The sequence below is a fragment of the Cuculus canorus genome, chromosome 3 (genome assembly GCF_017976375.1).
Source record: "Cuculus canorus isolate bCucCan1 chromosome 3, bCucCan1.pri, whole genome shotgun sequence".
NCBI lineage: Eukaryota > Metazoa > Chordata > Aves > Cuculiformes > Cuculidae > Cuculus > Cuculus canorus.
In genome coordinates, this window is record NC_071403.1 from 73903907 (window position 1) to 73919516 (window position 15610).

The window sequence follows — 15610 nt, forward strand, 5'->3', positions numbered from 1 at the left end:
GATGAGAACCTGCAGGGAAAACACAGGTAGTTTCTCCCTAAGCCTGTAGCTTATGGCTTCACTGGTGAATCCCGCAGACACGCACTTTTAGAGGTGCTTACAAATGACTCTCAGTTGAAAAACCAAATAACTTGCTTCTGGTGAGCTGTACCTGCACATCTGAAGTCTTGCTACTGTAATGTGAAAGGGTCTCCTAGAGAACAAACACCAAGTACAAGCGCAAGAACTGTTTCCTGCACAGAAACAGACATTTCTGCATCTGATAAGCACAATAAAATATCTCCGTGCAGACCAGGAAGGAAGGATCCACTGACATGCTTTGAAAGTGACCTTCTTTAGGAAGATGAAGCTGACCCTAACTGAGCTGCTGCTCCTAGAAGGGCAGTTGTTATATGGGAAGAGATGTACTGATATGCTGATCACATCAACCAGTCAAAACTAACACATCTCTTTAACAAAACAATAAACACAAAATACCAGCTTAAACTGTATACTAGCGGGAGCACAACTTGTCAAACAGGTCTCTATGTATGACATCACCCCTCTTTTGTGCTTTATCCACAGAATAGGACTGTGTCTTGCACTTCCCATACACGTATGGACCTGAAAACAAAGTAAACCTCGCAGGCCCCTTTCTTCAAGGGGTTAAAATGATCGAGTATACCCCCACCTTTACTAAAACACTCAATGCATTCCCACGGCACAAGCCCTTTCTATCTTGTTTTGGCATCGGAACAAATGTCAAGGGACATCTTCCCATAACATATCCCTCCCATTCTCCTCATACTTTCCAGTCTTTTGACCCAAGGTCATCCCAGAACAAGGTGAATCACAACTCAGAAACCTTAAGATTTACAGCTTTAGATAGGAACAGTACTTGAAACAGAAATGCCTGCTAATGCTGCCCTCCTCTATAGGCTCTCTTTCTCTCAAAGACTGAAAGGTCTCAGTGCTTTGCAACCAACACGAGTTGAAAGGCAGCGAGTTTCAGTCTCAGCAACCTCATTCTGTCAAAGGATTTAAAAAGCCAACTGAAGAATTTCCTCACATTCCAAAATCTCTGTAATGGTCTTATTCCAAAATGTCTTGTGGACCACCACACAATCTCATCTTCAAGCTCTGAAACTACTGCAAGGTGATGTCCTTAGAGGTAGCTGCCACCCTCCCTTATCATAAACTGACAGTTCCAAGGACTATGGTCCCAGAACAGTACGAGCTTTCCTCATGGGACACCTCCAGATCTTTGTTCTGGCAGTTCCCTTACACAACAAAACCAAAGGGCTGCAGCAGTCCATTGGTCATCACAGCTTTGTTCAAGAAGTGGCCTCACTGTAACACAGCTTTTCCCTCTGCAGCTTCAGGGTCTGATCATGCCTGAAAGAACAAGAGAAAGCTAAAATCTGGTTTCACAATTTCTTCTTAAATCAATACTCAACTCCTCTTTAGTAAAAAGATGCTTCTTCAGCACGATCTCCCCCAGTGCCATCTTCCTTCCCTCATCCCAGTGGCTAACATAGTTTCAGTATATGGTAATTCACATAACCTTTCAGAGAAGGCACTTTTCACTTGTGTGTTAACAGTTTCCTGAAGAGGTAAGCTGAGAGACAAGTCTGACTCCTCTAAAACAGCCAGTTTCCTATCTGTGGTACCACTCCATTTTGCATCAATCCTAGAGCACGCCAGCTGGAACACATCGCCTCTGTGGTGCTCAAGCAGACAGGCTGCACAGGAGCTGGTTGTTCTGCCCTTAAACACAACTTCTGAAACTCTGTTGCAGATAAATCCCTCTTTGGCACAGGCCTGCAAAGAAACTGAAGACATCATCTCTTTCACCTCTCTGTCAGAGTCTGTCTGGATTGCTTTTCATGTTCCAGTCAGGAGAGGAGGAGAAAGAGTACACCTTCTTTGGACGTTGCTTGTTACCCTAGCAGCTCTGGGTAAATTTAGCACAGGACTCTGTATTGTCCATGGGAGACACTATCAACTTACCCTTAAATACTATTTCTTCCCTTGCTTTTCACACTCTTTAGCACAGTAAGCACCTTCCTCCACTTTAAGACTTCTTGACTGATAAGTCACCTCCTTGCAACACCCTCTGCAATAAAATAGCATCCTACAAGTACAATTAAAGTGAAAAGTTTATTCTGCTGGACATTCATCTCTTCCGATTCCTTTTCACTTACAACCTGGCATGCATACCTTCCTCAGGGGCAAGAAAATCATTATCCGAGGGGAGACAGACAAGCCACATCTGAGACGTAAAGACTTGAAAATGAAATGTTAATTTACTTTCAGAATATTTTTGGACATGTCTCAAGCCTCGAGACTTAGAAACTTAATGCTGGTTTTATTCAGAAGTTACTTCTAAGCTTGTCTGCTTGCAGATTTGTTCCTAATTAACTCCTTGCAGGTAGTCTTGCTCCAGATAAGAGCACTTATTCCAAAGTGAGAACACTCAGGAAGGGAATTAATCAAGAGAAAATAATTTGCACCAAACCTTTATCTGAATTAAACTCCTCCTTGTGGAAACAGTCCTACTATATTTACCCATTCATTGCTATTACAGGAGAGACATTCCACACTCTTTGCCATGCTAATCCTTACTCTGTCTCAGAAGATGAAATCCACATTGAAGACAGACAGTGCAGGCCCAGACATACAAGCAGAAGCCTTGACAGGCCTAGTTCTTGGCTATTAGCTTGCACAACGGAGTCCTCAGACCTGCATTCACCAGCTCCGCTCCTGAGAGTGCAGTGAGGTGTTTAAGTATTAATTTCACAACAAGAAAGCACTTTGAAGCAAGACACGCAAAGACACGCAACCTCCTCTTTCCTAGACATATGAAGTCTTTAACCAGCAGTGTGCCCAAGTGGCCAAGACGGCCAACAGCATCCTGGCTTGGATCAGTCATGGTGTGGCCAGCAGGACCAGAGAAGGGATTGTCCTCCTGTACTCAGCGCTGGTGGGGCCGCACCTCAAACTCTGGGTTCAATTTTGGGGCCTTCACTACAGGAAAGACATTGAGGGGCTGGAGCATGTCCAGAGGAGGGGAACGGAGCTGGGGAAGGGTCTGGTGAACAGGGGTTCTAAGAGCAGCTGAGGGAACTGGAGCTGTTTAGCCTGGAGAAGAAGAGGCAGAGGGGTGACCTCATCGCTTTCTATAGCTCCCGGAAAGGAAGTTGTAGCAAGCTGGGCACTGGTCTCTTCTCCCAGGTAACAAGTGATAGGATGAGGAAACAGCCTCAAGTTGCACCAGAGGGGAGTTAGCTTGGATATTAGGAAAAATTCTTTACTGAAAGAGTGGTGAAGCATTGCCACAGGCTGTCCAGGGCAGTGGTGGAGTCTCCATCCCTGGAGTTGTTCAAAAAGCATCTAGATGTAGCACTTTGGGACACGGTTTAATAGGCATGGTGATCCTGAGCTGATAGTTGGACTGAATGAGCTTAGAGGTCTTTTCCAGCCTTAATGATTTTATGACTAAACTGGCAGCCATAGCTCTGAGCCTTCTCCAAGATTTTATTTGTTATACGTCCCCCTGGTCTGGGTATGAAAGAATGGTTTGCACGTCTCTTTGGGGAACACTTACCATTTCAAGCTCCTAGCTGGCAAGCTCCAGATAGACCAGATGGAGGAGCTGCCTGCCCAGCACCTACAACATGGCACACGTAGCAGCTCAACTTCCAACAGCCATAAAATATAGGGACTGAAAAACATAAGGCTCTTAGGCAATACAAGAAGACATTTATTGATTTGTCTTTGTCTCAGTTACACAAACTCCACTTTAAATGATTAAATTATGCCTCTGAAATGCATTAAGCAATTTGTAAGACCAAAGGGAAGGGCACCTACAGCAATCCAGAGAATCAGACTTTAATCTCCCAGTAACTACAATCTTCTGTGTGTGTATGCGTAAGCTAAGAACAGATTTTGAAGACAGAAGACAGAACCTCTTGCTGATACACTAAGCTGATTTTTAAGAGCACAGTGTTCCTTCCCAGGGTCCTCCCATCATCCTTTCTAACACTGAAATATGTAGGACAGCACCCAGCAAGGCAGGTTCTGAGTTCCTCAGGACTTTTTTAGGGGATTTCAGGGGAATTCAGTACATTCGCATGCCACACTAGATCACAGCTCAGGTGTTACAGTTTCACAAGGTTACCCTGTAAGGGTAAGCCTGTTTTCACACAGCCTTCCGGTATATAAAGGCTCTGTGCTCTAACACACCTCAGCTCAGGGAAACTGTAAACTCAGCTCATGCCACTACACGGCTTAGCTTGCTATCTCTGAAACCATTAAGCTTCAGAAACTTTGCATGCACAAAAATAAAGAAAACGAGTAAACAAACAAAATAACACTGGCAAAGCAATTGGCACAACAGAAATAAATGCCTAACGGTCTTGGATGCAGCACAATGTAGACTGGCACAGTCTAAAGAGAAACCAAAATTACAAATTAGGAGGTGGTTCCAGTGCAGCCAGCAGTTCCAAGTCCGTGTGTTCACTGACACAATAGAACAGGTAGTCACTCTTGGCTTTCTAGGTCTACATTTTCTAAATTTAAAAAAAGGCAGAAGTGAAGCTCTTTTTGAGGGAAGCATTGGCAAACAAGTGTCAAATCATGGGCACTTAACAGCAGTGGCTATTTATTTCAGGTGTAGAGCCGATGTTCACTGAAAAGAGAAGTTCAAAAAGCTGCTGTCAAAATATAAACTGATCAAAAGTATTTCAGAAAAAAAGCATCTTCCAAAGCCCAAGAATAAAGATGTAATCATACAGAGACATATCAATTTTTCCACACCCTATTTAACTGAGAGAAGAAAGTCCGTAATTGCTCTTGGTTTACATATTGATTAGAACACAGGTTTTCTATGTTACAGGCTAAACAGGATGCAGGGAAGGGGTATGAGAACTACACTCATTATCAGCAAATGTTGATTGGAAGGACACATCAAGCTACTGAAAAGCTGACAAGACAGACATTCTGAGTGTGCATTTCACTGCACCTCCTTGGAAAACACTAGGAAAGCACTAATTACTTTAATCTACAGTCAATATGGAAATTAGCCTTTAAATCTTTCCCCAGCTACCAGTTTTCTGCCTTTTTCTTCTTTTTGTCCTCATAAGGAAACTAAAATTGACCATCATCTTTAATAGCATCCATTTAAAAATCAATCTTTTCTAGACAGTCGTCTTCTGGGCAAGTGTATGAGAACTCCAAGTCTAAATATGAAAACAGCCAGAATGCAAACAGAAAAGATGAAGGCAGATAGGGCACAAATGCAATGGGAAGCCAGGTATTTTCTGGTAAAGAGAAAACCATTGCATACATGAAGTAGAGTTGAGAAAAGAGTGTCTAAATCAAATGCTGTTCTCCAGTAGCACATTACACCTCCTGCTGTCATCACTACCATTTAACAGAACACAAAACTAAAGTGACAGACAGAGCGACACTGTCCATCACAGACCAGCAACGCCTTTGAGCCTGCCTAACCTCATGCCTCAGAAAAAATGCTCCTCCTGCCTTAATTGAGCTACACAGCAGCACAAAACATCCAGCCTTCGAGGGAGCCTGACACCAGAGCTTGTTCTCATGGCTGCAGCCTTGCTGGGTCACGTTATACAGCCAGTAACAAAGCAAGAACATCTAAACGTCAAACCACTCCAAAGGAACACTAGGAAACAGCTTGGCTAGAGGAAAAATGGAGTGACCAGCCTGCCAGGCTGCGAGTGAAAATACCATAATATGGCCTCATCTCCTTCTGCGTAAAGACAGCGACTTTGCAACACAGACAAAATATCACAGAATAAAGGAAGTAATGATCAGGGAAGAGCACACACAAACAAGGTCCACTGGTCACACCAAGAGCCTTGCCAACCTTTTGCCCTTACCTTTAATAAGTTCTGGTTTGTAGGCTTTCCTTAGCTGCTCGAGGAAGTTGTTATAAAAACTCTCCGCTTGCTCTGTGGGCATTGCCATGTGGTAGTCAGGCTTGTTCCCTTTCAGGATGCACTGGAGAGTAAACTGGCTCACGCACAACACTTCATACTGTTTATCCATCACACTTTTGGACCAGTGCTTCCCACTTTCATCTTCAAATACTCGTAAGTTCAAGATCTTTCGGACCCTAGGAGAAGAAAAGTGTAATTCCTCAATTGTCTCATGCAGGATCAACAGGTACCAGGTAATGCCTGCCGCACATGGAGAGATAAAAGGAAAGGCAGTTGAACATCTATTCTGCCTTCATGTAACAAGATACCCCTTCCTCCCTTCCTTCTTAAACCATGGGAATCTTGTCCCATTAGGCAGAGCCATAACCAAGAAAGCCCTTATACATAACATTGTCAGAGCATTAATTGATATCATCGTTTTAAAGAACATGATATAAGGACAGAATAACTGCAAATTATAGGGCAGCATAAAAACAGCAGAGAAAGTAAGAACTTTACTACCTGAATTTATGCGTCGCAATGTTATTTGACATGTAAATAGTTTTGAGAATTTTAAGCCTCCCACTGCACTGGGAAATCACACTCAGTATGAAATGAGATCATCCTCAACTATAGGTGCTTCCAAACACGATTCACATATATTCCTCCAGCTTTGTCACCTCCTAGTGCTCTTCCCAGACTAGGTCCCACAGGCCAGATGAGGAGAGCACTTTTCATCAGAATGAGAGGAGGCAGCCAGGGGACAGTGCAGAACTGTAGGTGGCAGTGAAGTGGTGACTTGTTTGCAGCTTTATTAAGGCTGATTTTTTGACTGGGGTTAAAACAGATGGGTTTGAATGCTCAAAGAGGACAAGGAGCAAATGGAAAAGCAGCAGGTAGACATGCAACCCAATCTATGGCCACACTTGAAATGACAACATGACTGCATGCATGCCGCTCTCCTGCCTTTGCTTTCTTCTTTTAGCTACTACAAATCTGCAGCCTCTATAAACAGGGGAGTGTATCACGCACAAAGCATTTTGATTGGCTTAAACCATCGTCACTGCAGTGTTTTAATGATAAAGATAATTGTTGTTTCATTTATAGGATTGCTACACTTTCCTTTTAACCTGCTTTCTTTCATTCGTTTTTTTTCAGATGCTGGCTTACTGCCTCCCTGATGTCAGCCATCCCAACTGGCGCTGAGAGCACGTTGTTACAGATCAACCGCCTGCAATATTCAGAAGCATCTTCCACGTTCACCAAGATAGGAATGAGAAAGAACAATACAGCTGAGGAGGCAAAGAGTAAGGCAAGCCGATGGAGCATTCCATAATAAAAACACCTTGAGCTTTGCTGCAGTTCTCTACATGTTCCACATGTTTGTGTGAGATCAGTGCTAACCTTTAATTCACACCCCCGCTCTCTGCTTTCTCTTCCACATCAGCTTAGGGTTTTTTTCACCCTCACTCACATCCTTCTCTCCTCACTACTTAAGCCTTTCCTTTTCTTAACGGCGAGTAGCTCTGTTACCTGTTTTTTCTGCACCTTCAAAAGAACGGAGGTCAGCCCTAGAACAATAAACAGCTGGAAGGGGACAGAAGAAGGCCCTGGAGAACTCTCTGGCACGTGTGTGCCAACCAAATGGCCGTATTTTCTGGCTGTTGAACAGACAGCCAGAGCCAGACCTCCAGGCTGCCAAAACTGATTCACCTCCCCAGAAAAGTAACTGACGAGACACTCCAGCCTTTTGAGAGAGCAAAACTTCTCAGTGGAAGCCAAAATGAGAGCTTGTTTCTGACACAGCCCATCCCTGGAGGATGGAGTCCTTCAGGGTAAATTCATACAGTGAAAAGGACAGACACTTAAAAGAGGGAGATCAGAAACACCCAACACACTGATTCTTCCTTTTTGAGTCTGCTCTGGATAAAAAAACACAGAGATAGGTAATGGAAACAGATTTTTTTTCAATGGAACATAATTCTAAATAAGAAAGTTGTATTTAAGGTAAAATCTGAAGAGGAACTAACAGGCAAATCTGGGTTTCCCAACAGAGGCACACCATTTGTTCAGCTGCTGCACAAGCACAGCTGATTCAGTGTGAGAAATGCACAAAGCAAAAATACAAAGCAATAAGGAAATACAGGACTTACATGTGCTCCAGCTCTCTTTGCGTGTCTTCCAAAGAAATGCCCAGCAGCACACAGAGGCCTCGTCCTATTGAACTAATCTGTTCTCCACCCACTGCGGAACGGGGGAAAAGAAAAGCAAGGGTAAATGTACTGTCCTGTTTTACGACCCAGGAAAGTACCAACTTCAGCTGGCAACTGTGCAAACACCACAGAAAACATCACCCTAAACCCCGCTTCTGTGTCTTATGTTCGTTAGAGAGTAAAGATCACATAGAATCCTTCAAAAGTCTTCCCAATACCAGCACTTACTTGTGAAGTCATAGCGCAAGATGTGTTTAAAAGCACTGTATAAAGATTTTTCACTACAACTGGATGAGAAGTGCTAATCAGAGAGGTGGCAGAATTCCCTCCAGTCCTTGTAAAAAATAACACTCTGCTGATAAAGAACCCTAGAAAGGTTTGGGTTGGAAGGTACTTTAGAGCCCATCCAGTTCCAACACACCTGCCAAGGGCAGGGACACCTTCCACTGGATCAGGTTGCTCAAGGCCCCATCCAACCTCGCCTTGAACACCTCCAGGGATGGGGCAGCCATTATCTCTCTGGGCAACCTGTGCCAGTGTCTCACCACCCTCACAGGAAAACAGTTTTTCCTATAATCTGATCTGAATCTCCCCTATTTCAGTTTAAAAACCGTAATCTCCACCCCCCTCCCCCGCCCCCATCCTATCCCTACACACTCTGATAAAGAGCCCCTCCCCAGCCTTCCTGTAGCCCCTTTCAGTATTGGAAGGTTGCTATAAGGTCTCCCCAGAGCCTTCTCTCCAGGTTGAACAATCCCAACTCTCTCAGCCTGTCCTCATATGGGAGATGCTTCAGCTCTCAGACCATCATCTGGCCTCCTCTGGACTCGCTCTAACACCTCCAAGCCCTTCCTGTGCTGAGGACTCCATAACTCAATGCAGGGCTCCAGGTAAATGTATTATCAATTACTGTATATCAATAAGCATACTTGATTTCTCAACTCCATAACTCCCTATATAGTTTACACAAGTTGTGGAAACATGATTTCTATTCAATATCATCCTCATGGACTTAATGAAACAAGACTTTGAACAAGGAGATTCTACCCTTCTAGCTGGGAACACATCATCTTAAATGACATTTACAGTGAAGCATAAGCCATCGCAGATCCAGTAGATTTTCCTAAGAAATCCACCAAATTATATAATATAATTACGTTATCTTAATTTGTTATCTTAACATGGTTGAGTCTGTGATGACTGCAGTAAGATTTAAATGAGGTCTTAAAACTGAGATAAGCACCAGCTACCCAGCTGTTAAAACTACATCCAGGCTCATGCAAGTGGAGAAAAAAGCCCCAAACACCCTTTAAAAGGAAAGGAGGGCAGGCACCATCAGAAGCTGAAGGTTCATGTCTGCACACCAGTGGCCAGACCTTGACTATTCCCCATGGGCAGAAACAAAATGGACAGAAGTGGGAGGAACTGTTCCCAAACACTCTTCCTTTCCAAGCAATGTGGACACGAGCCCTTCAGCTCAGGAATCTATCCTCCTGCTAAGCACAGCACCTGCTAAGCACAGCACTAGCTCCCTCATAGAGGGACATCTTGAACCCTGTAACAGCCAAAACCAGCACAGAATCATAGAAAATTTTGAGTTGGAAGGGACCCACAATGGTCATCAAGTCCAGCTCCTGTCACTGCACAGAATAATCCCAAAATTTACACCGTGTGTCTGAAAACGTTGTCCAAATGCTTCTGGAATATTGTCAGGCTTGACACTGTGACTGCTTCCCTGAGGAGCTGTTCCAGTGCTTCACCACACTTTGGGTGAAGAACCTTTTCCTAATATCCAACCTAACCCGCCCTTGGCACATCTTCCTGCCATTCCCTCACGTCAAGAGAAAAGACATCAATGCCTACTCCTCCACCTTCCCTTGTGAGGAAGCTGCAGATCTCCCCAGAATTGTGGCAGTAAGTCAGCCACAATCCCAGCACTGAGGAAGTCTGACCACTTTTGTACTCACATTCCAGCCGTGCACAAAAGCTGTACTCCTTAATTATCCACAGGCACACTCTTCCAGTGCTCCCTGACCACATGCACGCAAGCAAAAGCTATTTATTTAACGGGCAGGCCACCCCAAGCCCCAGAGCAGGCACGCTTACTGCCTCACGTGCAAACTTCTCGGGGTTTTAAGTATCTTGAACACAGACATTCCAACCAGGGCAACAGCAAGGACATACCATCTGGACACTCCATTCCTCCCAGCAGCTAAGCAAACACCAGGGCTACCACTGGCTTTCTTGACGTATGCAAGCAGCACATAGTGACTGGGACAGCACTGCTGGCACATGGAAGTAGCACAGGAAGGTGGGTTGGGCTGCATTGTCAAGAGCCTGCAATGCATGCAAGACACAAAGGAAGGCAAGGAAGCTCCAGTGCAAGGAGACTCCACTACAAGAAGGCTCCACTGACCCACACCAGCAACATGAAACAGCCATGGGGACAGCCCTGCCCAGCGATGCAAGGAGATCACTGCGATTACAGCACCAGTGCAGCAAGTCAGGTAAGGAGTGCCTTTCATTATAAGGCAACACTGGCAAATCACAGGAGAAGGTAACTGGGACAGCACTGGGGACCCACACCTGCAGTAACAGCAATGGGGACAGCCCTAACAACGTGTGCAAGCAATTCAAGGAGATCACTGCAGTTCTACTGCCAGCCCAGCAAGACAGGCAAGGAGGAGGCTCTCATTACAGAGACAACACCAGCAAAGCACAGGAGAAAGTGACTGGGACTGCACCGCGGACACACAGAAGGAATGCAAGGAAGCGCCTACAACATGCAAGCCTTGTGGGCAGTAGTTCCACAGCACGCACAAGCAACGCATGAAGCCGTCTCAGATGATAGTGCCACGTGCTCCAACCATGGGAGAAAGGGATCGGAACTGCCCGCCTGACAGACAAAAGCAATGCAAGGAGGCAACTGGGACCACGGTGCCAGCACAAAGAAGCCCTGCAAGAAGGCTCCATAAACTCACACCAGCAATGCGAAGCAGTAATGGGGACAGATCTGGCAACACAGACAGGCGATGCAAGGAGATCGCTGCGATTAGAGTGCAGCAAGACAGGCAGGGAGGTGGCTCTCGTTACAAGGCAACACTGACAAATCACAGGAGAAGGCAACTGGGACAGCACCGGGGACCCACACCAGTAGTAACAGCAATGGGGACAGCCCTGACAACATGGGCAAGCAGAGCAAGATCACTGCAGTTATAGTGCCAGTGCAATGAGCCACACAGGGAGGCGGCTCTCATTATAAGGCAACACTTGCAAACCACGGGAGAAAGTGACTGGGACTGCACTGGGGATCCACAGCAGCAGTGTGTAACAGCAACGGGGACAGCCTTGCTAAGTGATGCAACGAGATCACAGCGACAGCGCAGCGAGCCAGGCAAGGAGGCGGCTCTCATTACAAATCATGGGATAAAGCAACTAGGACAGCACTGGGGACCCAGCCCAGCAGTAACAGCAACGGGGACAGCCCTGACAACACGAGATGCAAGGAGATCTCTGCGATTACAGCGCCAGCGCAGCGAGCCGGGCAAGGAGGCGGCTCCGGTAGCAGAGGCAGCCCCGGCAAAGCGTGGGAGGGCGCCGGGGACGGGGCAGCACGGCCGGGGGGGGCCGCACGCCCGCATCCCTACGGCTCCGAGAACGCCCGTCCAGGGGAAGGAGGAGGCGGTGCCCCTTCCCAGCCCTCCCCAAGCGGCACACTGACCTGTGACGCTGGCCTGGGCCACCCGTTGCACGATCGCCTTCATGGTGGCGCCGCTGCGCAGCGCAAGCCCCGGCGCCGCCGCCGCTTCCGGGATGGGGGGGGCGGAGGGGGCACGCGCCGGCCCGGCACGCACCGCCCACAGCGCCCTCCTGGCGGCGTGGAGGCCCTACAGCGCAACCGCCCGGCACGCACCGCCCACAGCGCCCTCTGGCGGCGCTGAGGCTCCGCAGCGCCTGCAGCCAGGGAGCCGCTATGGGAGCCCTGTGGGCGAAGGGTCTGCGGACACTGAGAGCGGGTGGAGGGGCCTGTGGAAAGCAGCAAATCATAGAGTTATGGAATGGTTTGGTTGGAAGGGACCTTAAAGATCAGCCAGTTCAAACCTCCCTGCCATGGGAAGGAATATCTCCCATTGGATCAGGCTGCTCAAAGTCTCATCCAGCCTCGCCTTGAACACCTCCAGGGATGGGGCATCCATGACTTCTCTGGGCAACCTGTGCCAGTGCTTCACCACCCTCACAGGAAAACATTTCCTCCTATGATCTCATCTCCATCTCCCCTCTTGCAGTTTAAAACCACTCCCTCTCATCCTATCCCTGCGTTCCCTGATCAAAAGCCCCTCCCCAGCTTTCCTGCAGCCCCTTTCAGTACTGGAAGGCTGCTCTAAGGTCTCCCCAGAGCCTTCTTTTCTCCAGGCTGAACAACCCCAATTCTCTCAGCCTGTCCATACGGAAGATGCTCTAGCCCTCAGATAAGCTTTGTGGCCTCCTTTGGACCCATTCCAACAGTTCCATGTCCTTCCTGTGCTGAGAACTCTAGAACTGAACACAGGACTCCAAGTGAGGTCTCACAACAGCAGAGGGGCAGAATCCCCTCCCTTACCCTGCCAGTTCCATTTCTTCGGATGCAGCCCAGGACACGGTTGGTTTTCTGCGCTACAAGTGCACATTGTTGGCTCTCGAGCTTCTTGTCCACCAGCACGTCAAGTCGCTCTCTTCAGGGCTGCTCTCAATCCATTTGCCACCCAGCCTGTTTGTGCTTGGGATCGCCCAGTGCCCGAGGCAGCCCCTATAGGAATGGCTATAGGGGCACAGAGTGGGGAGCAGCTTTCTGAGAGAAGTGGCTGTCGGGGACAGAGGAGCCCATAAAAGTGAGTCTGTAGGTGCACAGGATGGTGGTATATAGCCCCTATAGAAGTGTGGGGTGTGGGCAGAGGCGCTGGAGGCAACTGTCTATACAACAAGGTGCTGCCTGCAGGGGTTGTGGGAAAACCCTATGCAATACTGCAGTGGGGGCACATCCTCCTTGAAAGGCCAAAGAGTCAGCAGGCATCCCCTATAGAAATAAGGAGCTGCCAGAAAGGACAGGGGAAGGCCCCATGGAAAAGAAGGTCCTCAGAAGAAAGGCAGTGCCTATATGGGCTGGGGGAAGCCCCTGTAGAAAGCAAGGGCTGCAAGCAGCCTTCCAAAAGCGACAGTGGTGGCTACAGGGGGGACCTATAACAACATGGGTCAGCAGCTGGGGGAATCACCTATGGAAAACAGTGACCAAGAGCAGCTTACTGTGAAAGAAGAGGATATTCATAGGGACAAGCCTATAGAATGAAAGGTAGGTACAGTCACAGCATCTGGGGGCACTACCCTGCAAAGGGAGGTCACATGTATAAGGAAACCTCTATGGAAACAAGGGCCTGGAGCAGAAAACTTCCAAAGGTTTCAGCTTGCAGTAGCATTTCTGTACTTGCAATTCACCTTTTATTTGAAGCACAATTAACAACTCTCATACCCCAAAGATTAAACTACATTTCTTCCCATTTCCTTATAGGTCTTAAAGCATCGATTTCAGGGCTGATCCATAAAGAAGCCATTCTGGGTACGTCCTGGATCACCCAGGTATGTCCTGCACACCAGCTGGGAAGCCAACATCACAAAAAAGCTGGAATGGCCACTGGGTCAGAGCATTAAGACACCAGGCAGCATATGGATTCACTGTTGTCTCCCAGCTGAATCCCATTTGTGTTTGGCAATCTGAACGCACACGCAAAGAACAGCAGTGATGTGAGCAGAGGAAATGGTTTCCAAGTTCTGTCAGCAATGGAGCTGTCATTCCAGCAGTGCAAGAAGAAGTTTTCCAGCAATGGCCTGGTGGCAGAATGACTTTCTCAGACAATCCAGTTCCAGCACAAAGTCCTGAGCTTCTGGACCACTCAGTCTTTAGAAGGAGGGCTGCCACTGGAATCAAAGAACGATTTCACACGCCGAAGCAGTCGCGTAATAGGAGGCTGTTCTTCCTTGTATGTTATTATTGTTGTCACTTTTCCTATAACTGTTTCTCTAGTGAATACTTCCTTGAGGGGTCCTTGGTTTGCCTGAGGATCCTCTTCATTCTCTAAGGAACGGGAGGGAGAGGGGAAAAAAAGCATAACAATAAAAAGGCTTTATCATGGCTAAACAAGCAACACATTGGAAAGGGCCTGGGCCCAGGTCCCGCTGCCAGAGATAGAGGCCACGCTTTTCCCACCCACACGGGATTTGTCTTCCTTCGGGGCGAATCTCAGGATGCCGAGAGGTGCCAGGCACACCCCAAGCCAGCAGCACATCGAAAAAGCCGTCATTTGCCCAAGCCACGCCCCCTCAGCTCAGATACTAGTCCCTCGGCTAAGCTCCGCTCCCTCCAACAAACCACACCCCCTCCGCTCAGATCCATCAATCTCCCCAGGCCAAACCACGCTCCCTATCCAAGCCACGCCCCACACCTTATAGACCGAACAACGCTCCGCCCCCTCACTCAAGCCACGCCCCCTCACCTCAGAGGCCCGTCAATCTCCTCCGCCAAGGCACGCCCCTGCTTAAAGCCACACCCCTTCGGCTCAGATGAGAGCCAAAGCACCGCCCCTCAGTCAAGCCACGCCTCCTCGGCTAAGACCCGTCAATCTCCCTCTGTTAAACCACGCCCCCGCTCAAACCACGCCCCCGTGTCGACTCCGAGTCAACGCCCCGCCCCCAGCCAAGCCCCGCCCCTGGCCAAGCTCTCCTTGCCGAGGTGACGGTGGGCGGCGCTCCCGTCCCGGGGCCGCGTTCGCCCGTACCAGGCCTGGCGGCGCGCTCGGTGTCGGTGCTTGTGGAGCTGTAGTGCAGCATGGCCCCCAGCAACGTCCATCCGCCCAGCGAGTACAGCAGCGCCGCCCGCGCGTTCCACACCGCCGCCCGCATCGCCCTTCAGCAAGGCCCGCGCGTATTGGCCGCGCCCCGCCGCCAATAGGGAACCCGGGGGGGGGCGGGGCCGCGGCTCGGTGGTGGAAGGGAGAGGGAAGGGGGTGGAGAAAGTGGAAGCCTCCGGATCTATTTTAGCGAGGGGAAGTGCTGGAATTTGCACCTGGGACACGGCAGCCGTGGGTGTCCATAGAGTGGAGAGTGAGATGCTAGAGAGCAGCGCTGCGGAAAGGGATTTGGGGGTTCTGGTCGATGACAAGTGGAACACGAGCCAGCAGCGCCCCGGCAGCCAAGAGGGGAACTGTGTCCTGAGGGCATCCAGCACGGCACTGACAGCCGGCGAGCGAGGGTATAGTCCCGCTCTGCTCTGCACTAGTGGGGCCCCACCTTGGGCACTGGGTGCAGTTTGGGCACCACAGGATGAGAAGGACATAAAGCTACTGAAAGCATCCAGAGGAGGACACAAAGTTGAAGGATTTGGAGGGGAAGCCGTATGAGGAGCAGCTTGAAGTCATTTGATCTGTTCAGCCTGAAGGAGAC

At 48.4% G+C, this 15610-nt stretch overlaps 2 protein-coding genes across 2 annotated transcripts in view; both read right to left on the reverse strand.

Moving 5' to 3' along the window:
* Positions 1-12012, reverse strand: part of DTD1 (D-aminoacyl-tRNA deacylase 1) — a 33102-nt gene extending 21090 nt beyond the window's left edge. The window contains exons 1-3 of the mRNA XM_009562539.2: positions 11862-12012; positions 8081-8171; positions 5889-6124 (exon numbers count right to left, since the gene is read on the reverse strand). Coding sequence (XP_009560834.1) covers positions 5889-6124; positions 8081-8171; positions 11862-11904 — 370 coding nt within the window. The 5' untranslated portion in view covers positions 11905-12012. The remainder of the gene's footprint in view (positions 1-5888; positions 6125-8080; positions 8172-11861) is intronic.
* Positions 12013-13573: 1561 nt separating this feature from the next.
* SMIM26 (small integral membrane protein 26) lies at positions 13574-15105 on the reverse strand. Its single transcript, XM_054062657.1, has 2 exons — positions 14947-15105; positions 13574-14246 (listed from the first exon to the last, which is right to left on the reverse strand). The coding sequence occupies exons 1-2, from the start codon at positions 15068-15070 to the stop codon at positions 14065-14067; spliced, it is 306 nt and encodes a 101-aa protein (XP_053918632.1). The 5' UTR covers positions 15071-15105; the 3' UTR covers positions 13574-14064.
* Positions 15106-15610: the final 505 nt, after the last annotated feature.

Bases quoted from the DNA above. Each gene is read 5' to 3' on its own strand.
- SMIM26 (XM_054062657.1), bottom strand. From the start codon at position 15,070: ATGCGGGCGGCGGTGTGGAACGCGCGGGCGGCGCTGCTGTACTCGCTG. The intron at 14,247-14,946 runs GTACGGGCGAAC...CCCGTTCCTTAG, and splicing joins CGAGCGCGCCGCCAGGCCTG to AGAATGAAGAGGATCCTCAG.